This window comes from Penicillium crustosum, assembly GCF_028827405.1.
Source record: "Penicillium crustosum strain IBT 35664 chromosome Unknown utg000001l_segment0_segment0, whole genome shotgun sequence".
In the NCBI taxonomy this organism is placed as follows: domain Eukaryota; kingdom Fungi; phylum Ascomycota; class Eurotiomycetes; order Eurotiales; family Aspergillaceae; genus Penicillium; species Penicillium crustosum.
In genome coordinates, this window is record NW_026623122.1 from 9,148,050 (window position 1) to 9,169,270 (window position 21,221).

General features: G+C 49.8%; 8 protein-coding genes across 8 annotated transcripts; 4 read left to right on the top strand and 4 right to left on the bottom strand.

Moving 5' to 3' along the window:
• Window positions 1–832: 832 nt before the first annotated feature.
• On the top strand, window positions 833–3,579 carry N7487_003411 (putative actin binding protein; the record flags this gene model as incomplete). Its single annotated transcript, XM_056871158.1, is given in 5 exon segments — window positions 833–1,031; window positions 1,092–1,279; window positions 1,337–2,132; window positions 2,150–3,276; window positions 3,355–3,579. The coding sequence occupies 5 exon segments, from the start codon at window positions 833–835 to the stop codon at window positions 3,439–3,441; spliced, it is 2,397 nt and encodes a 798-aa protein (XP_056735942.1). The 3' UTR covers window positions 3,442–3,579.
• A 380-nt stretch (window positions 3,580–3,959) lies between these two features.
• Window positions 3,960–6,511, top strand: N7487_003412 (dynamin-related GTPase DNM1; the record flags this gene model as incomplete). The annotated part of the gene is made up of 3 exons (XM_056871159.1): window positions 3,960–4,058; window positions 4,156–6,132; window positions 6,197–6,511. The coding sequence occupies 3 exons, from the start codon at window positions 3,960–3,962 to the stop codon at window positions 6,509–6,511; spliced, it is 2,391 nt and encodes a 796-aa protein (XP_056735943.1).
• A 289-nt stretch (window positions 6,512–6,800) lies between these two features.
• N7487_003413 (uncharacterized protein) lies at window positions 6,801–8,286 on the bottom strand (the record flags this gene model as incomplete). The annotated part of the gene is made up of 4 exons (XM_056871160.1): window positions 6,801–7,792; window positions 7,864–7,880; window positions 7,937–7,962; window positions 8,026–8,286. 4 exons carry the CDS (start codon window positions 8,284–8,286, stop codon window positions 6,801–6,803), a joined length of 1,296 nt encoding a protein of 431 aa, XP_056735944.1.
• A 622-nt stretch (window positions 8,287–8,908) lies between these two features.
• Window positions 8,909–9,208, top strand: N7487_003414 (uncharacterized protein; the record flags this gene model as incomplete). The annotated part of the gene is made up of 2 exons (XM_056871161.1): window positions 8,909–8,993; window positions 9,066–9,208. The coding sequence occupies 2 exons, from the start codon at window positions 8,909–8,911 to the stop codon at window positions 9,206–9,208; spliced, it is 228 nt and encodes a 75-aa protein (XP_056735945.1).
• Window positions 9,209–10,193: 985 nt separating this feature from the next.
• On the bottom strand, window positions 10,194–12,737 carry N7487_003415 (uncharacterized protein; the record flags this gene model as incomplete). The annotated part of the gene is made up of 2 exons (XM_056871162.1): window positions 10,194–11,963; window positions 12,030–12,737. The coding sequence occupies 2 exons, from the start codon at window positions 12,735–12,737 to the stop codon at window positions 10,194–10,196; spliced, it is 2,478 nt and encodes an 825-aa protein (XP_056735946.1).
• A 336-nt stretch (window positions 12,738–13,073) lies between these two features.
• N7487_003416 (ELMO/CED-12 family protein) lies at window positions 13,074–15,363 on the bottom strand (the record flags this gene model as incomplete). The annotated part of the gene is made up of 3 exons (XM_056871163.1): window positions 13,074–13,528; window positions 13,627–15,001; window positions 15,097–15,363. The coding sequence occupies 3 exons, from the start codon at window positions 15,361–15,363 to the stop codon at window positions 13,074–13,076; spliced, it is 2,097 nt and encodes a 698-aa protein (XP_056735947.1).
• A 587-nt stretch (window positions 15,364–15,950) lies between these two features.
• Window positions 15,951–17,578, bottom strand: N7487_003417 (protein phosphatase regulator REG1; the record flags this gene model as incomplete). Its single annotated transcript, XM_056871164.1, has 3 exons — window positions 15,951–16,405; window positions 16,458–16,933; window positions 16,992–17,578. The coding sequence occupies 3 exons, from the start codon at window positions 17,576–17,578 to the stop codon at window positions 15,951–15,953; spliced, it is 1,518 nt and encodes a 505-aa protein (XP_056735948.1).
• A 2,555-nt stretch (window positions 17,579–20,133) lies between these two features.
• On the top strand, window positions 20,134–21,150 carry tma22 (putative RNA binding protein Tma22; the record flags this gene model as incomplete). Its single annotated transcript, XM_056871165.1, has 4 exons — window positions 20,134–20,191; window positions 20,263–20,282; window positions 20,528–20,615; window positions 20,726–21,150. The coding sequence occupies 4 exons, from the start codon at window positions 20,134–20,136 to the stop codon at window positions 21,148–21,150; spliced, it is 591 nt and encodes a 196-aa protein (XP_056735949.1).
• Window positions 21,151–21,221: the final 71 nt, after the last annotated feature.

Genomic DNA, 21,221 nt, shown 5'->3' on the forward strand with positions numbered 1-21,221 from the left:
AATTAGAAAGCAGATATTCAACCCAAAAGAGATAAGAAAAGAGAAAACGGAAAAAACGGAAGAAAAGAAAAAAAAAAAATCTTCTCTCAAAAGCTCAAGCTCCCCCACTGTCGGTGAGAATTGGGGGGGAGGAAGTCCAGGCCTGGAGAACCTGTAAAATACATACACATAAATACATCTACATAGTAATCAGTATACATCTCCAACTATTACTATAGTAGCTTTGGGATTCTATTAGGTGGGGTATTTTGATTTGATTTGTATTCCATTTACACTGAATCCAATAACCATTTCCAGATTATTCTAACGTTATGTAGTATACATTTATATATATTTATAAGGTGAAGCTAATATACATAGTTAGCTATAACTATGTATATACTAGTAGTACATGCATGTATTGGTTATACGAAATATATTACACCACCTTTCCCCTAACCTCTCCTCTCCCTCTCCCTCCCTCTCTCTCTCCACCTTTAGGCTTCATCGTTTTCCTTCTCTCAATATTTTCCCTTGATTCTGTACTTATCCTTTGTCGCAATATCCTCATCTTGAAAGCAATTCATCCCCTGTTGCTCCTATTCCATTTCCTCTTCCATTTGCTCGGTCAGTGTTTACAATAGAGTCCACCTACGTCAACTCCGTCTTCTCCTATCTATCCACACCTCCAACTTATCTCACACCACAATAAGAGATTTGACCACTTTACGCTAACACTGCATATGAGATACAGATATTGTAACAACAAAAAAAGCAAACACCCCTCCCACGTGGACACATCCAAAACTTGACAAGCTTCCCCTTCCCTCTCCCCGCCTATCCGCCGGAAGTCATGGCTTCTCTCAATCTCTCGTCCAATGGCCCCTCGATATCGAAAAGTTATCAGACAGTGGTGAATGCACCACCCCCGTCTGGGAATGGGTCTCCCACTTATGGCCAATGGGCTGTCTACTCGGTTTCTACCCCGCTTGTCAGTGCCTTCCAGCACGATGGAGGCAAGGAGAGTGTCCTTAAGGTTCAGAGCACCGGAGGTTAGTGATTCCCCCCTCCTCCAAGCCCCATTATCTCACATTGACAAATCCTACTATCAGAGGGTGAATTGGCCGATCTCATCGAGGAATTTTCCGAAGGGCGGGTGCAATTCGCCTTTGTGAAGGTGACGGATTCCAACACCGGTCTTCCCAAGAACGTTCTCATTGGCTGGTGTGGAGAAGGTGTGCCGGAGCGAACAAAGGGTTACTTTACCAGCCACTTGGCTGCAGTTGCCAAGTTCCTTCATGTGAGTTTCCTTTTTATGACGCAACTCCTGCGGTGTGAGACTGACTCAGCTGGATAGGGATACCATGTGCAGATCACAGCCCGAGCAGATGGGGACCTGAGCCCCGAGGGCATCGTCCAGCGGGTGGCAGATTCCTCTGGATCCAAGTATTCAGCAGGCGAGGCTTCTGCCCCAACCCCAGCCCCCCGGCCTGCCGTGGCTAGCAAGCCTGCTTTCACACCGACTCGATCTGGGGGTATCACCCCCAGCCCAGTTACCCGCACACAGCCCACACCTTCAAGAGCTGGCCTGAACGATGATGGATGGGGTGCAGATGCCCCTCCCGTGACTCGCACGCAATTGGAAAAGGTACAGCCGGCTTACCAGCCCACAAGAGTGAACCTGCAAGAACTCAAGGCAAACCCCACAGCGAGTCGCCAATCTGCCGCTACCGCCTCGGATGACTCTAGCGACGTGGTTAAAGGTGGTTACCAGCCAGTGGGTAAAGTTGATATCGCTGCAATTCGGAAGCAAGCTGCCGCATCCGGTCAGCTGAAAGATGAGCGCCCGGCAATTATCAAGGGCTCTTATGAACCCGTTGGCAAAGTTGACATCGCTGCCATTCGAGCTAGAGCACAGAAGCCGGAAGGCACCAGTGACAATGTCACACCAACCACCGCCGTCAACCAACAGCCAACAACCTTGCCCGAGCGACCTGCGCCCTCTATTGCCTCGGAGCGCTTGACCAGCCTACCTAAACCAAAGGTTGCCAACAAGTTTGGCTCTAGCCCCTCCTTCCCAGGAACAAAGCCACCCCTCCCAACTGGTCTGGGGCCTAAGCCAACCACGAGCGCACAGATTGGAGCTGCAAGCCGTACTTTTGCTGACGAGGGGGCAAGACACCAGCTCAAATCTGGGCAGAGCGCAAGGCCAAGGAGCGCGGAGTGGCTTCGTCATCCGGAAGCACCGAGCCTACCCCGACCCCCACCCCTGCCCCGATTCAAAGCCAAACTAGTGGCCAGACCGAGTGGAAGAGCTCCTACGCGGGCAAGTCCTGGGCTCCTGTTCAAACCGCACAGGATAAATCACATGTTCCCGAACAGCCTGTTGATGCAAAGGCCAATGATCAACAAGAGGACCAACCGCAACCTCATGTGAGTGACATTCGTGACCAATTCGCCCATGACACGCCCGCGCCTGCACCTGCGCCCGCGCCACTTGCTCCTCCTGCTCCTCCTGTTCCACAGGCCAGTCGCCCTGTTCCTGTACCAGGACTATCCTCCGGGCCTATCGAGTCCGAACCTGAGAATGACGCCCACCAGGCTCTTCCTACTCCCCCACCGCAGCCCCCTCGCTCCCCGACACCCCCCACTCCCCCGGTGCGTGAGAGCTCGCCGATTCAAATTGCCATGCCGGTTGGCCGCAGCGCCGCCGACAGCGTTACGGATGCCCACGAGGAACAGCATTCTCCTCCCCCTGCTATGCCTGTTCGGAGCCTCCAAGAGGTTGTTCCAGACGAAAGAGATATTGAGGATGATTCTCACGATCTGGGCCGTGCTACGGCCGAAGAAACTGCCCCTCAGCAGCAGCATGAGCAACCCGAAGGCGGACCGCGAGCTCTGATCCAGTACGACTACGAGAAGGCCGAGGATAATGAGATTGAATTGCGAGAGGGAGAGTATGTGACCGACATTGAAATGGTGGACCAGGATTGGTGGGTAGGTGTCAATGCTCAGGGTGAGCGTGGTCTCTTCCCGGCCAACTATGTGGAGATTGTGGAAGACAACGAACCCGCGTCACACGCAACAGCTGGTTCCCACCATTATGAAGCAGAGCCAGAGCCAGAGCCAGAGCCTGCTACTGCCTCCGTCCCAGCCGCACCCACCCCTGCCGCGGCTGCTGCACCGTCGGCGGCTACTCCCAGCTCCAAGGGTGTCACAGCTACAGCTTTGTATGACTATGAAGCCGCCGAGGATAACGAGATCGGATTCCCTGAAGGCGTGAAGATTACCAACGTGGTAAGTGGAACAATCCCTGTCTTTCTCGGCCTTTACGCCTTTGCGCTATCGCTATGTACAGTGCTAACCTGAGTGTAGGAATTCCCGGATGATGACTGGTGGCTTGGTGAGTACAATGGCAAGCAAGGTCTATTCCCTGCCAACTACGTTCAACTGGACGAGTGATTGGATCATACATAGATACTCCAACTTGAGCAATGCGACAAGGGGGACATTCAAATTCTATTGATTCGCCGAATTAGATCTAACTATGTATGTATCCTGGATTCTTCTCGAGTATCAAAATACCCAGTTCACTACCAATTTCAAACGGAATCGAGTTAATAAAGCTCGTTCGAATAAGTATTTGCCTTATAGATGGACATCTGTCTTATTCTTCTTATACTTCCTATCCTATATCCTTTCTGTTCTTGATGTACTCCGTAGTATCTGTATCGAATCAACGACGTCATGACCGGGAGCACCTGCTTACATCAGCATCACGTGTGCCGAAAAAGTGGCCATAAACAATGTTCCCAAGGTTCCAAGGAGAGAGTTGCTTAGGCCTACAGGGATCCCCGTGACCGTTTGCACGCGACTTTCACTTTTGCGTGTACCTTTTTTTTTACCTTTTCCTCTTTTGTTAACTCCGGGCCCTAACTCTTACCTCTGCGTCTCAAGGTGCCTGCCTTCAGTTCGACATCATGACATCGCTGGGTGAGGATCTGCTCGTGACAGTGAACAAGCTTCAGGATCTGGTCTTCAATACCATTGGGAATGATTCCTTGGATTTGCCCCAAATTGTGAGTCTGGTTAGGTAGAGAGCTCTCGGGGTTGTGAGAGGGAGAGTCGTCATTTGATACCCGGTCAACCTAAGACTAATCCCCACCTCCCTCTTAGGTTGTTGTTGGTTCCCAGTCATCCGGAAAGTCTTCGGTCCTAGAGAATATAGTCGGAAGGGACTTTCTACCAAGAGGTAGTGGAATTGTCACCCGACGGCCCCTAATCCTGCAGCTTATCAACGTGCCCAGTGAACGTGATGATAAGCCGGAAAACGATGAGATTCATATCCCGCATACGGCTGCTAGTGTTGCCGGTCAACACGAATGGGCCGAATTCCACCACCTTCCGGGGCGCAAGTTTGATGACTTTGGACAAGTGAAGCAAGAGATTGAAGCGGAGACGGCAAGGATCGCAGGAAGCAACAAGGGCATCAATAGGCAACCGATCAATCTCAAGATCTTCTCGCCCCATGTGCTCAACCTCACCCTTGTGGATCTGCCTGGACTGACGAAAGTGCCCATTGGCGACCAACCGTCTGATATCGAAAAACAAACACGTACCTTGATTCTGGAATACATCGCCAAACCGAACAGCATTATCCTTGCGGTCTCTCCGGCGAATGTCGATTTGGTCAATTCCGAGGCGCTGAAGCTTGCCCGCCAGGTGGATGCAATGGGCCGGAGGACGATTGGTGTGCTATCAAAGCTGGATCTTATGGACCATGGTACCAATGCGATGGACATCCTATCTGGACGCGTGTATCCTCTAAAGCTTGGATTTATCGGTGTTGTCAACCGGTCTCAGCAGGATATCCAGTCTGGAAAATCGCTCTCCGATGCGTTGCGGGCAGAGTCTGAGTTCTTCCGGCATCACCCAGCTTACAGGAATATGGCCAACCGTTGCGGTACACACTTTTTGGCCAAAACCCTGAACACAACCCTGATGTCTCACATTCGAGACCGGCTTCCGGATATCAAGGCTCGGCTGAACACCCTAATGGGTCAAACTCAGCAAGAATTGGCCAGCTATGGAAACAAACAGTTCAGTGGTGAAGAACACCGGGGATCATTGATTCTTCAGCAGATGACCAGATTCGCCGCTTCATTCATCTCATCTATCGACGGAACTTCATCGGAGATCTCTACCAAAGAGCTATGCGGTGGAGCAAGAATTTACTACATTTTCAACTCTGTTTTCGGAAACTCACTGGAAACAATTGATCCCACTCATAACCTGACTACCTCCGACATCCGGACGGCCATCCGAAACTCGACAGGTCCTCGCCCGAGTCTGTTTGTTCCGGAGTTAGCCTTTGATTTGCTAGTGAAACCACAGATCAAACTCCTCGAATCGCCCAGTCAGCGATGCGTGGAGTTGGTTTATGAGGAGCTTATCAAGATCTGCCACACATGTGGCAATCAAGAACTCCTGCGTTTCCCTCGTCTCCAAGGAAAGCTAATTGAGGTCGTATCTGACCTTCTTCGTGAGCGCCTGGGCCCCTGTTCGACTTACGTAGAATCTTTGATCTCAATCCAAAGAGCTTACATCAACACCAACCACCCGAACTTCCTTGGCGCCGCAGCTGCCATGTCTTCAATCATGCAGAACAAGCAGGACGAAGAAAGAAAAGCCGTACTAGCAGAGGAAAAAAGAAAGCGCGAGAAGCGACGTCAAAAGGAATTGGGAGCTCCCAATGGAACTACGGGAGGTCCCGACGAAGAAGAACATTCTGACAAGCAAAACCTTCCCATTCGAAGCCACTCCTCTAAGGGATCGCGGAGCATGTCTCCTCACGTTGGCCGCACAGGTGAGAATGGCATTGCTGCCACTCTGAATGGCGCTCAATCAAACCATGCTGCCTTCGGTGGTGCCTCAAACACTGCCCGGGACTCGTTCCTGAACTACTTCTTCGGCAAAGAAGGTACTCACAACATGGCCATGCCGCCAGCAGGCATGAACACCAACCGGCAAGGGCCACATGCTGCTGAGCCCAGCATTAGCCAGAGCATTCGGCGTGCCGAGGTTCGGGCTCCCATTATGCCAACTGAGGAGTACACCGCACCACCGGACTACGGCGGTGAAATTTCCGCCTTCGTAAGTACCACCGCGTAGCCGTTGTTAAGCTTCACATGCATTTAACTGACCTCCACTCTTATAGCCCCATGAGAACACAGAGCCTGCACTTACGGACCGTGAGATGCTCGAAACCGAGCTCATTCGCCGTCTCATCTCATCATACTTTAACATTGTTCGAGAGACCATTGCAGATCAGGTTCCCAAGGCTGTCATGCACCTCCTTGTCAATCACTGCAAGGACGTAGTGCAAAACAGACTCGTGAGCGAACTTTATAAAGAAGATCTTTTCGGCGAGCTTCTCTACGAGGATGATGGCATCAAGGCTGAGAGAGAGAAGTGTGAGCGGCTATTGGAAACATACAAGGAAGCTGCCAAGATTGTGGGCGAGGTGCTATAGATGGTTCTCTGTTTTTATTATTTTGATCTGGCTCGGGGGTTAGCCTGGGTGATCTTGATTCTGCGTCATGCTTGACGCCTTTCCACTCTAATTGGGTGGACGATGTTGCTTCTATCTTCAATTTATGTACAACTATTGCGGCCTGCACATGATATCGATATATCTTTCCTTTCTATTCGTGACATCAGTCGCCTCTTGGAAGTATAACCAGCTGTAAGATCGAGACATCATATGCAAAATGAATTTTTGTCTAGATATACATTGGTCCAACCCCATCTAATATGCAATATCACTGAGTCTTTTTGGCAACGCTTCGTAAACGCGCTCCCTCAAAGCCATATAGTCCACCCCCGACAAACACCAGAGTCGCGCCGACCAAGACACCCCCGGCCAAATGATTCCCGAAGAGATAGATCGACAGGAGCAGGGAAACCAACTTGCGGACATTCAAGAAAATAGTAACCGTCAACGACGACGATTTGGCCGACAAAAGATGAACTCCCCGGATACACAGGTACTGCGTCAGTGCATTCATCGCCAGATAAGCCACCTGAACCGGCAGATGCGCCAGGAAAGCCTTCACGGCCTCAATCTGGCAGATCTGCCCCAGCACCGAGAAAGCAGTGCCCCCAACCGCACTCTTCGACACCCACAGCTCTGAATCCAAATGCGACAGCAGAGAAGGCGACGAAGCCACCACCCGCCACTGACCCAGCAATTGCGGATAACTCGTCAAGAAAAGGGGCAGGGAAAGCGCATGCGAGTAGAAAAGCGCCTCTTTCCAATGATCCCTGCCGTAAGTTGCGTACAGTCGGTCGGCATAGATCCCCTGGAACGCAGAGAGAACCATCGCGAGCGCGAGGATGGTGAAGCCCGTCACAGTCGTCATTGTGTCTGTCGCACCAGAGTCGACGTGCAGAGACACACCTTTGGATTGCGCGTCGGCCAGGGCGGCGGCTGCCACGCCCACTGTCAGCATACCTACCGATGCGATCTGGCCACGGGAATAGCGTCTGCCGTTGTATATGTAGCCGATTACCATTGAAGCGACGGGGCCTGCAGACCGGAGGATTATGTGTAGTGGAACGGAGATCTTGTATGCAAATGCCCAGTTGTTGAGCAGGTTCACGCTCACAAAATATGCGGTGTATACCACCCATGATCGTAGTGGGATGGCGCGTGGGTTTAGGAATAGGGCTCGTGGTCCGGCTGAGGGGGATAAGAAGCTTGGGATGGTGAAGAGGGCGCAGATAACGAATTGGGCGAATGTTATCAAGGGGCCTATGCGAGGAACGGGGTTGGTTAGGATATGCGATGTGGTTGTTTGCGCTGGTTCTGGTTGTCGTGCTTACCGGCAGTAGGCTGCTCTCTAGAGAAGATATGTGATTAGCGTTCTGTTTGGATTCGCCGGGCTTGTTGACTTACTTGATGATCGCCTCTAGTGCAAAGACCTATACACAAGATCAGTCCTGTTTTACCCCCATAGCAGCGTTGGATATTCTCTTGACACCCACATTGGCACAGCAACCCCCGAAGATAAGGGAGACCATTAGGACCATGCTTGTCCAGCTAGGAACCGCCGCATGGGCGGCGGCAGCAACAAGGCCCGGGGCATCTTTCTTCAATTGAGCATAGTCAAGCTCATCCTCGGATTTTCGAGATCGAGGCGTGGTCGAAGCGAGGTTCGCGTTCTCTGTGTTCACGGAGACTCGAGAGCGATTGATCAGGTAGGAGTCATTGTGTCCTCGTTTCGAGGGTTCGTGATCATTGAGCATTCTATTGGAGTGTGAGTGATCATTGAGATGAATTGTGAAGGTGAATTTACCTAGGAGATTCGAAGGGCTCTGAAAGGCGAGGTGGTTAAAAGAAGAAAGCTGGGGCTGAAGATAAGAGAGTGGATCACGAGATAGGCGGAGTACGGAGTATACAAACTATGTACACACATAATGTACATGTGTACCAGATACCTATGTAGGTAATGCCTGGCAGTCGAGACCTTTCCTTTTCCACTTTAGTCCTCACCTCTTGCCGCTTTTTGATCGCTAAGTAAAACCATCCACGAATTACTGGGAAGCTATTGCCGATACCGATTCTAGAGTTCAAGTACCTTTGCCACAGCATGGAGGACAGTAGGCCCACGGTCAGATATCAAGCCCTTGTATAGTTAACCACGGATCCCGAGTGAGAGAGCGAATTATAACTAAGAACGCCAGGTTACCAGAACCGCTGTTTGTATGTAACATATCAGATGATGTGCCTTCGGATGTCATTGGGTGCCAATCGCTAGCTATAGCTATATGCCAGGATATATATATATACGTAGCATCGCAACATAGGAAAATAAAAGTTGAAACAGACCATCCACTAAGAAACTACTCACATACTCAAATCTGAGAGATGTCCTCACCAATCAACGATTTCCAAACACTCCTCGATTCACAGGTCGGGAGACTACCAAGACGATCGTGGCCTGTACCCAGAGGTATGTAATATATCCTAGTAATCGTCCCAGTGCGGTCACATCATGCAGTTCAGCTAAGTGGAAAACGCATAGGTCCGTCAAAGAAACAGAATATACCGATCAACTCCTTGCGCTTCCAGGGAGCTGCCTGGGCTACTGCGGGTGGTGGTATGTGTGCGACACTGCATGGAGCATATAAGATCTTTCGGAATTTCCGTGGATTTAGATATATCTGACAGTATCCCCATTCCTAACCACCCATGAAGGCATTACGCAAAGGAGGATGATATTTTTCAGCTTGCTGCGAGCCTTGCTGCTTCCAGGACGGGAACAAACAAATTGCCTAAAGGTCAACGGCTATTACCTTTATATGTACCATTAGCGGTGGATATATACAAAGGGCTGTGAGCCGATAAAAGTATCGCGCGGAGTACTTCTAGTGTCGTGCAAGGAAGGGAAGGACCGAAAGGAGTTATGAAACATATTCCGTCGAACTAATTGAAGTCTCAAGTCCTTTCTTTCTCATCTGAGCTTTAGCAATATATAGTGTGGATAATATATGCGCGGTGTGAAGCGAGCGGATAGATTCAACTGCGGCCGTCGCTTGTAGATGCCCATCCTACGCAGCTTCCGTTTAGGATGGGTATACGTATATATCAGCGGACACTCTTCAGCCAAGACATGGAAAATTATCATATAAGCTAGCATCTGTATAAGTTACTACCTAAGTAGTAAGAGATGGTCGCTTTGCTTAGTATATGAACACACTGTTGCATTGTCGCCTCCGCGGAGCAATAGCTGCTCGGTGGCGCGACGGACCTGATTAACGTCATCACGAAGGTTTGCCTTGGGTCAAGAATTTTGATTTCTTAAATCGCAATTCTCGATTGATCCTGCTGATCCTTCGTGTTCAGCAAGTTCATTACTATTGACATCAGTATGATCTAATCCCAGAGTATATTTTTAGCTGGCTTTAGAAACACCTATCGTTCGAGGTCTTTGAAACATGGCAATACAGACAGATTTCCAACCTTGGAAGGTTGGAAGATTCCGTCAATTATCACTAATCTGAGTTCGTGCTGATATCCACTCAGTCAGCCTGAGCCTGAGCTCATAAAAGCGGCAGATCAAATAGGACGTATAGGTACATACATAGTACACGGTATGACTATGTACTCCATAGTAGACTTCACATTAAAACAATTCACTATGATACACATGTTAATCGACAATATCATCGTCACTGAGAATCAATTTCTCTTCCTGTTCAGGCAGTCGAGCTCCAAACCCATTACTGCTGGGTGGTTTCACACGCGACAGTACCGGAGACTCTTCCATGTCGTCCATGCTGTCATTACGAAGATTATCGTTGGTGCGAATGCTGGTGATCTTATCTAATTGCCAACAATCTGGGTCCTGACGCCGGATTGCAGCCATATAAGGCAATTGATGAAGTAGTAGATCATGTCGAGGCATCATTGTGACCACACTCGGAGTGTGATCTTTCTGCCCCAAATTGATCGATGCTGACCTTCCCACCTGGAGATTCTTCCAGGAACTGACGCCCGTGAGCTCAGAGCCAGTTTGAGAAAGATGCTGTCCAAAAGGATCGAGTGCTCGGTTCATCCATGTGTCGATCAGTCCATCGATTTCCTCCGCCTCTCTCCACAATCGCAGAGATGCCGGGTAAAACATCTTGTACGCATCGCCTGCGCGGCTTCGTCCCGTTCCAGACCCAACCCGTCTCTTGACAGGGTATGGAAGAGCAAAAAGAAGACCACGCGCCGCAACTTGAAAGCTCATTTCCTCCTGCCGGAGCACATCGACGCCGCTGCCGAAAGAGGTAATTCCAGTTCCGATCCCGGCCCGTGCCCCTTGCCCTGATCGGTGGTCGGCACTGAGGATATCGCTATCGGAGAGTGCGTCGATGCAGTCGTTGAAACAGTCGGTGAAATTATCCCCATCGCAGGATGGGATGTAGTTCTCATGGAGAGCACTAATGAATGTTGATATGTCGGTCCCGGTCTCGTCGACCAGATCATTGACCAATACCTGCGAAGCTTTTGGTCGGGCATAGTGGCGCAGATAATTCGGTGGCGGTGGAAGGATCTCGACATCCCCCTCGATTAGACTCGGGTCCATGCGTTTGTTGTACACGACCTTTCCAACGGCATGGAACATGCCCAGACTCGCCTCTCTCTGAGTTATCATCTTGAGAGACTCTTTCTCCATCGCTGTCAAGGCAACCTCGCCTCGAGCTTTCTTTTTTTTGGCCACACTGCCTCCCCATCTCCCCGTATCGTCCCCCTTAAGACAGAGGAACTCGAGAGAGGATATTGCACTGCGGATATCGCCGATTTCAGAGATACTGTCTATAACACCCGGTCCAGGTATCTGGACACGTCGGGAGTTCCGTGCCTCTCTGTCCAAAATAGACCGCAAAGCCTTGTGCATAAAAGTAGGTGCAATGCTGTTAAAATCCAAAATTGTTGTTCCGGGGTGATTGTAGATCATGGGCCCCAATAACCGGTGAACTGTCAGGTTATCTGAGATTGAGGACGCAGATCCCAACAAGGTCTCCGATACGATGATCACGATGGGCGGGTGATTCAATCCAGAACCGCCCCGGGCATTATCATTCGCAGAGGCGGCCAAATATCGTTGAAGAGACGCCCGAAATGCCGTGAGGGCGGAGGACACCCGGCCGAGCACAGTTGGAAACTCCTCTATAAGAAGTATCCTCTGGTCCCGAGATCTCTCATTTTTCTTAGGATCGAGCTCGCTGGTATTTTCGAGATCAAGCCCTCCAAATTTATCGCCGCGTCCAAGAAACTCTTCAAAGTGCGCGCTCACAGATTGATAATCGTGAGCTCCAAATTCCGAAACCGGCGGATTCTTCCACTCGATAATGTCGTAACCAAGTGACTCGGAGAGCAGGGACACAGTGGTCGTCTTCCCACTGCCTGCTGGACCACGTAGGACGAGTAATCTCTTGCATATTATCAGAACTGTACTCAAATCAAACCCCAAATTATCCTCCGCCGATCAAAAACTCACCTCAGAACGCCTCCCAGCAAAAGCATCTTCCAGCCAATGCTGTACATCTGAGACCTTTTTCTTATGAACGGCCAATTCGCCTAGGCTGACCGGTGCGAACCGCTGAGCCCATGGTCGACGGTCCGGTTCGCCGGCTGGTTGCGCAGCTAATTGCCCCTTCGCGGTACCATTCCCAGGGTCTGTAGACAGAAGGAACCGTTTTGTCGTCTTCCGCGGCGGTTTAACTGGGGCCTTTGGCTTTGGCGCGGGCTTTGGCGCGGGCTGACGCGTCTGGCTGGAGCTCGTTGCCGCCCGCTCATTGGCTAGATGTTGTGTGAATATTTCATCGTAGGAATCGTAATCATCCTCAATCAGGTCCACGTCGACAGTCTCCCTGACCGGCGGTAGGGACTGCTTCTCGGTCTTTTGGGGTGCCCATCGTTGTCCCTCTGTTGCGGGATGAAAGAAGCTGTGCAGGGACTTGGATTTTGAGTCTGGTTTTGGTGACGATTTATTCTTTTTATTTGGAGAAGGTGAGGACGAGGGAAGCCGGGTTGATGGTGTTGTGCTGCGGGAGGGTTTTGGGCGTGAGGAGAGAGCAAAGGGTTCTGTTGGTTCGATAGGACTGGAGCTATTTGAGATTATGACGGGGGCATTTCGTGGTTTTATTTTCGGCTCTTGCTTTGAATCCTTGGATCTGCGTTGTCTTTTAGGAGGACGACCGTCCATGATGAGTTGGATCAAGAACCTGGAGAAAGTTGAGATACGCGGTCCGATAAGCTTATGACGCCAAGCGGTGGGCCATTTGCCAGTATACATCCATACTCCGTACATGTATACTATTTACACGCATATACGTACATATAGATTAGATAAATTAGATAGATGTATAGATATAGATGTAATGATTAAATTATATGTTAGAATTAGAATAAATCACAACAAGACAAATCGCACAACGGGTATATTGACCAGAATCTGAGTCGGCAGAGCCAAAGAAACCAAAATCCCCCTAATAACCAAAAAAGAAAAGAGAAAAGAAACCTATATAGAGTCAAGTACTCCCTATGCACCTCCAAATACGTCATAGTAATAATCTTCATCCAAGCCATCTCTCGCAGGGACTTGGGGAGCCTCACCGGCGAAAGTGGCATCATCAAACCGCACATTGAGCAGGCGGATTTTCAGCCCATAATTGCTGACCAGGTCAATCAGCTTGCTTGTCTCTGCCGTAATGGGTTGCTGGTTGAGGAGCATCAGCAGACCATCCAGCCATTCGGACGCAATGCTGTGCGAGGAGGGCCGCAGCGTGAGCAGGACTACCTCCTTTTGGGTGGTCCTGCTGCTGGACCGAGCGTGACTGTGATTTTTTCCGTGACCGGTGGCTGAGGAAGTCGCATATCCGTGAATGGTGATCTTCGTTGCGGGTTGACGGGGTGCAGTCTTCACGGTGGATGTGGAGGAATGGTCTGGGTTGGTGGAGACGTTGGAGACTACGGATGATACGATTGAGAGATCGACTGTTGAGGGAACGGCCCGCTGTCAGCAACAAATACAAGATTATATGTGTGTGGGTGTGTGGGTGTGTGGTTATAGGTAAGCACTCGGTGACACTCACTTTTCTCTGGTAGGGTGTCCAGCTCTGGAGCTCGGTCGCCCATCAGGTCGAATTGACCGAAATGCAAGTATCGTCGGTTATGAGAGAGCTGGGCATATTGATATGTGGCAGTCGATTTCTGCACTGCCCCCGACTCCGACTTGGAGTGAGATTCCAGAGCGAACCAGCTACCTTGGAGCAAAGATCGGATTCGTTGTTCCTTGACGAACTGGAGAGCCTCATGGTGAAGTTCCTCGCGCACCTGTCGCAAGTGCTGGCCCCATGCATCCTCGTACGTAAGTTCAAGGAGTTCCATCTGCAGCCCGCGCAATCGGTGGTATTCGAAATCGGCCAGCTCCTCTTCGACATCCTGGACATCCTTGATCCGAGCAGCTCCGCCAACCACCGACTCAATTAGGATACGCACGAGCTCAATAATCTTGTCCAAGTCTTCTTCCTCGGCGGCAGTCGCCTTCCACAGGCGGAAGAAGGCTTGTAAGCCGGCAACATGTAGTCGCGTCCAATGTAACAGCAACGGCTGGAACAGTTTATCAAAGCCTGCACGGGACTCTGAAATGAGATATGTTTTGGTGTCATCCATGTCGGACTTTTCGACCTCGAAGTGCTCATATAAGATGGATGTGACGGCCAACGATGCCCGGGCGATCGGACACCGTTGTCCCGAAGGCTTTGTGGAGTGCTCCAAGAGCATGTTCTGAAACTCATCCCCATGGCTGCGAACATAGTCCGCCAGATCCATCATACCCAAGAAACCGACCTCGTAGAATTCCCCCGCCGGACTCTCCGTCTCAAACCCAAGCCGCCTCCACTTTTCCGGATGGTGTCGTCTGGAGCGCCGTGTATCCTCACCATTCTCGGTAACCTCATCGGTATTCTTCTCTGGCTTACTGGCAAGATAAATCCCCTTCAGCGCGCGGCGATGCTCAGGCTTCTCCTGATTGACGGCGATATCTCTCCACTTGCGGAGTAGGACCTTGGTGAGGGACTGAAATTCCAGCAGCGGATGCGCCAGGTCCTGAAGGGCGGAATCCTGCATAAGCACGTAGACCGCTCTGATAACGCCCAGATCCTGTAACTTTTGAATAAATTTGGGCCACTCTGTCTCGGGGTCGTGGGTGATGGAGTCGCGCATGAGTGAGTTGATCAATTGGAGGGCATTGGCACACAGCGCATGGTCCGCGGAGGATAATCGACTGACTAGCATCTCCAGGAACTGGGGGTATATGGCGATTGCAGGCTTCAGGGCGCGGAAACCGAAGTTGTTGATCTGGGATGCTCGGTTCCCTGTGTACGGGTGGGAAACGATAGAGACAAGGATTGACATGGCGCCGCGGAGGATATTGACTAGGGGATGGGTAACGATCAGTTCGACAATCTAGAAGAACAGTCGCATTAGCATCTGATATGGCTGCGGAAAGGGGACAGAAACACAGGTAGAAGAGCACTGCGATGGCTTCAAGGATAACTCACGCGCTCAACCAATTCCTGGTCAACACACTCCCACCCCTTGTCGACATCGAGCAATCTCGAGAAACTGGTCAAACTATATGCCAGGGTATTCCCGCTTGCGTGAAGGGTTAGGTAGCGTAATCGAACCAGGCCGCCCTCTGCGATGAAGATGTCGGCGAAGGACGGGTCCCCGATGTTGCTCTGGAGCTTGAAGACGGCCATTTTGCGCACGGCATCTTCATCGCTACCTAGGCGCTCGACCAATTCGGCGACATTGACGGTTTCCATATTTTTGAAGCCAGTAAGAAAGACCTCGGGGGAAGTTCAAGAAGAGAAAGAGATCAGGGGGGGTTTTGCTGTGGGGCAATTGTAATTTAGACAGTTGATCTTGGTGATGTCGATCTTTTTTAATTTAAGCATGAATAGATTAAATACTTCAAATACTTCCAAGGTTCTTTTAAAGAAGTTGAGGATTGAAAGATCATTGAAACAAGAACGAAACAGTTGGATTCATCTCCCGAGGTCAACCCCCCTACATTTTATACACACCAACCTCGTAATTTCCCCTGCGGATCGATACATATATGCATATACGTATAATTATAAGGATTATAGGGTTGGAATTCCAATGTAATAGTTTCAATATGTGTGATTTTTATGCATTATGTCGTTACATGATCTTTAACAACCCAGTGGGTGATTCTATACAAAAAAAAAAACAAAACAAAACAAAACAAATGACTTCACCGACTCCAACACCATCTTTCCGCCCAAAAACGCCACAGGTTGTAGCCTGTTTTTTTTTTTTCCTTCTGTTCCATTATGTACGACGGGCTAGCCGTCATCGTCAATCGTAAAAGTTGCAATAATCAAGATTAGCGGCGCCAGCCCACATTCCAAATCACATGGGCAATGTCTCGGGCTGTGTTCACAGTGTCCACAACCCGGTCCAAGATACTACTGCTGGCAGTCTCGGTCTCGCCTTCCGGCATGATCATGCCCGAAGCAGTCAATCGGATCGGACGATCTGATGCTGGATCATCCTCCATGAACCATGCACGATCACGATCGGGATAATTGCCCGTGAAGTCCAAGCTGGGATCTTCACATTCATCCAAAAGGAAGTTGGCCGAGGGCTCTGATGGCCCTGACGGACGGAGGGTCTCTACCGAGGGAGTTGGTGATACCGTCCGGGTGGGGGTAGGGGTGGACCATCGGTCAAGGATCGTCTGAGCGTGCGACTCGGGGACATCCCCGCGATACTTGAGTGTGGTTGAGGGGGAGAGGGGCGATGGTTTTCCCATCGCCGGTAAAGCTGTTACGTGGGGTGCTACGGTTGCTCAGGGAGGACCGGCTGGAGATTTGTCTCATCAAGACTACACCGTCGTCGGAAGATGACTCTTCAAAGGTGGCCGGCCAATCATCCTCATACCCCTTGGCTTCGACCGCGATGCATTGTACGACTTCATTATTGAAGTGAATATGGCGCCGTTCGCTTGGAGATGTCATTCCGGACGATGATGAAGTAGTGAGGGTGCCACCAAGAGAGTAGGTCGAGCTTCCAGTGCGGTGATGCAATTGATCCAAGTCCGTGTTGGACCTTGGGAATGGGGGTCGAGCCCAGTTACTCTCGGCTTCTTGGGCTTTGAGAATGGCCCCGGCGTGTTGGAGTAACGTATGTTGAGATAGTGACCGTTGGAGGATGGCCTCAGACGCGGTCTTCTTCTTCAGGATTGGCTTTCGGTCTATATAAGAATTTGGTGTCTCCAGGTAACTTGGAGGGGGAGATGGAGAGGCTGCGCGTTCGACGGAACTTTTTAATGGGCCGTAGAGCCAGGTGACATCGCAGTCCTTCAGCCTGGTCAAAGGTTAGCGGGGGTGAAAGAGGGAAAATATCAATCAGATTGATTACCTACCAATTGAGGCTTTCCGGCGATATCGTCTTCAGGTTGTGCTTGGCCTTGGCCCATGTCCTCCAAGAGGCATTCTCCAATCTCACTCCATTACTATAATCGTTCCTCCGACTTGTGACATACCGCCAGGAGGACCAGATATCTTCCTCCTTCCAGTCATGTGAAAGGTAGTCCACATGCCTGGAAGGCTCATCCTCAATTAAGCTGTCATCCGCAGAAGGAGGCTGTAATGTCCATGAATGCGGGTGTGATTCCGTCGACGCGTCGCTCACATCCTCTGGTTCTTTGGCATTGTGAAGGGATTCTGAGTCATAGCAGGGTAGAATGAGTTCGTTTTCCGGTGCCAGGTTGTTCAGAGTGGGCGCGTAGGCGAGTTGGTCGGGGTTCAGAGTGAAATTCGGACAAGGGAGCGCCGAGGGCAGATTTGATGCGACTGGGGAGGAGTCCCTCGCGCGATAGTCATCTTGCATTGATTTTCTGGGGATGACGTGATCTTCTAAGAAATATCGCTGCGCAGTAGGACCAGTGGGACACCGTAATGGATCCGAGAAGGGCGAATGGGTTTCGCGGGGAGTCAACAACGTCGTCATTTCCTTTCAATGATGTAATTAATGAGGGAATAGGTTCGAGGTAATGGGCCCATTCAAAGATATAGCATAACCAGGTGATTGCTCACTGGGATAATATCCCAAGGATGAAGGAAAGGAGGGGGAAGAAGAAGAGAAAGAATGAAAGAAGAAAAGAAGAAAAGAGGAATAGGAGGAAGTGGAGGAAGAAGAAGAGGAAGAAGAGGAGGAAGAGGAGGAAGAAGTCAAGATAGGGAACCAGAGGATCTGGAGGTGGAGATGTGACTGTTCCCGGTTTTCTGGGGGAACTGGGGGACTGGGGGCCCAGGTGGTTATGGGTAAAAGGGATAAGAAAGAAAAAAATAAAAATAAAAAAGCAAACAAGTTTTATATATCCAAAGAAGATTAACAGGTTGACTTGAAACAGAAAGAATAGAAATGATATATAAGTTATCTAACATTAAAAGTTGCCACAATTAAATCTATTACGTCTAGTTCGAGTTTTGGGACTAGTACGGAGTATAGTAACTAGACTAGCTATAATTATACTATGCACTATCATAAATAGTATTATAATAGTATTATAGTAGTATTATATTACTATATAATACATAGGAGAATAAAATAAAATACTAAACTCATCTAGACCGCGCCATCAACCGTTCTTCTCCACCAAATATGCAAGTCGTTTTTTAGCGGGAAATGTGCCATGCGTCTTTGTGTAGTCGATCTGGTGGAGTATATGGTATAAGTGTGAGAGTATATTATACCCACAAACAATACTATATATATACTATATATGTATAATATATCAGTAATTATATAGAAATACAAGTAGTTAGAACCGTTGAAGCAAAATACCTATTAAAGTACCCTATCTAAACTCTCATACGCCATCGCCATCGGAGTATCACGGAGCTATCCGGCCTAGAGCCTGTAGTCCCCCGATGCGTCCGCAAGGTCTGAGCACGTTAGTTTTCCAAGAGAGTCGGACCCCTTCGATCCACAGTCTTTGAACTGAAAATTTTTAGATGTTATTTTCAGAAGGAATATTTATCTAACCAGGTCCAGATCACAGACTTGCCGAGGCATTGGCATTTCTAGAATGCTGTGGTACTCCGTACTTTGTACCAGTGACACAATAGAACCAGAAGACCCTATTGTCAAATCATACCATCAAAGGAAAACTTAGCCATGATCGACCGGAGATATGAGCCGAAGCTAAAAGGCACAGATAGAGCAATACGAATATGCCTTGGAAGGGGTTTATAAAAGATATCTAGTGGCGTAGTTATTATCTTTGGCTTCAGCCATTGACATCTTCGACTTTTTCCACTCCCTCAATTCCCAACTAACCCCCAATGTTGTACACATGCACGGACAGCTCGAGAATATGCAAGATAGAGCTAAACATAACACAAGAAAAAAAGGAAACGAAGAAAATTAAAAACAGGTGTCGTACACAGAATTGCCTTTGTCTGTGCGCTTGCATCGACAACATCTGGGCAACCACTCGCCGAGGACCGTCATGATTGGCGGGTCAAAACCCTCGACATTGATTCCCAGGCGCAATGGTTGATGCAAATCACAAGCCAGTGATAACCGCCCATCACTGCATGCTACCGTGAAGTATTCGCGTTCAGGCCCTTGGAACCTGGAACTGAAAACATGAAACTTTGTCTATATGGCCTATTCCGAGAGCAAATTGCAAGTCCCCATGTTCTGGCCCATTGTTAAACACCTCCACCTCTCCGCGGAGGCTTGATCTGTAGCGCTAGCGCGATGCGCACCCCGGTCTCTCCCCCACGGGCCTCTTTAACGTTTGTCATATTCGACGCCGATCATTGGCCCCCGAACAGTATCGGTCAAAGATACCTTTTCCTGCACAGCTTTGACGCATGTCGCCAACACTCACATCAGGGGCAATCGATTCTCAGTCCCCACAAGCTTCGCGTCCAAGGACTCTTGATAATGCAGCTAGTTGATAGAGACCGGTTTTTGACACCGGCCTGGATACGCAATGCGAGACAAGACAGGGATTGCAAGGTTGCAATTGACTATCTTATCAGCCATTTGCGGATCTAACTAGGCATCGTCAAACTGGGGCACCAATTGGCGCGCCAGGACCCCTATCGTAAGGGTCACAGCTGCACCTTAAACGGGCTCACGTCAAGGAGGATTTTTTTTTGGTCTGCATTCGCCCCCGAGTTTCCAGATTCAGTCAACCGGGGAATGTGGGATGTGCCCCTCCATCCGGGGGAGATTGGACCCATCACACAGCTGTCAAAGGGGAGATTAGCAAAGATATGCAATGTTGTGCTGATTAGTGACGTTTGCTACAATCTGGAACTTGTAAGATAAACCCATTTTGAAGCATGTAAGATGGTCCAATGATGAGCAATTGAACATCATATACGGAGTACCTACCATTTGGCAGTGACCGTCATTGCACGTGACATCCCAAACCAGTTTAGCTGGCAGAACTGCCCCTCCGCCCCCGCCATATGTGTTGATTCTGGCAGAGAAGAACAAAGTCTAGACCGAGATACCATTTACCAAGGTACTATTTGCATATCATCATGGCTGAGGTAGAAACAACCCCAGCTGTACAGGCAAGACATGTTGTCTACTGTGGAGGTGAGGACCCCCGTGGCACAAACTACAACCCCAATTCGTTTGAGGATACAGCGCTGACCGAATCCCGATAGTTTGCACATTACCCCCGGAGGTATGACATTCGAGTTCCCCCAAAGTCCCCAGTTCTCAGTCCCCCCAGAAGTGAAGGGCCCAGCCCACCCCCTTTCCCCGCTCTTGCCCCTGTTTCTTTAGCTCTTATCATCCGGGCTCCGGCTTCGTTGTGCGTGGCATAGCTCCCAGCCACTAGAAAGCGCCCACTGAGCCTGCATAAATCGCTATGACTTATACGTGCATTGGAGATCAAACATGTTGCTGACGTGCGGGGTTCTTGTCTAGTATTGCGAGTTTGGAGGTACCGCTAAGAAATGCGAAGAATGGCTCAAGGATAACGAGTCGGACCTGTGGGACTCATTATACTCTGAAGGTACGCGGCTTTCATGCTGTTGGGCTGGCTGGTCGTTACCTACATCTGGCAATCCAACAGCCCGGAAATTGGAAATACCGACATTCTAACACTGGGTTTCTTTCTATTAGATGCCCTGAATGCCAACCTCTCCACCCTTTCCGTCTCAGCACAAGAACGCGCCGCCAAAGATGCAGCCAAGAAGGAGGCCAAAGCTGCTGCTAACGAGGCACGCGATAGCGAGCGCAAGGCCTCCTCCAAGGTTCAGATCAAGCGTGTCGAGCGTAACAAGCGCAAGTACGTGACGGTCGTCATCGGGCTGGAAGTTTTCGGACTAGAGAACAAGAAGATCGCAAAGGACCTAGGCAAGAAGTTTGCTACGGGTTCTTCGGTGACCCGCTCGCCTGCGGGTATTGAGGAAATCACCGTTCAGGGTGATGTCAGTGATGACCTGCGTGAATGGCTCCTCGAGATCCACGGCAAGAAGATCCCTGAGTCTAATATCGAATTGATTGAAGACAAGAAGAAGAAGAAGAGCGAGGGCCCGATGGTATAATGACGAACACGAATCCTTTGCGGACTGGGTATCATGACATAAAATCTAAAGTAAAAGTACAAATTGAAGAA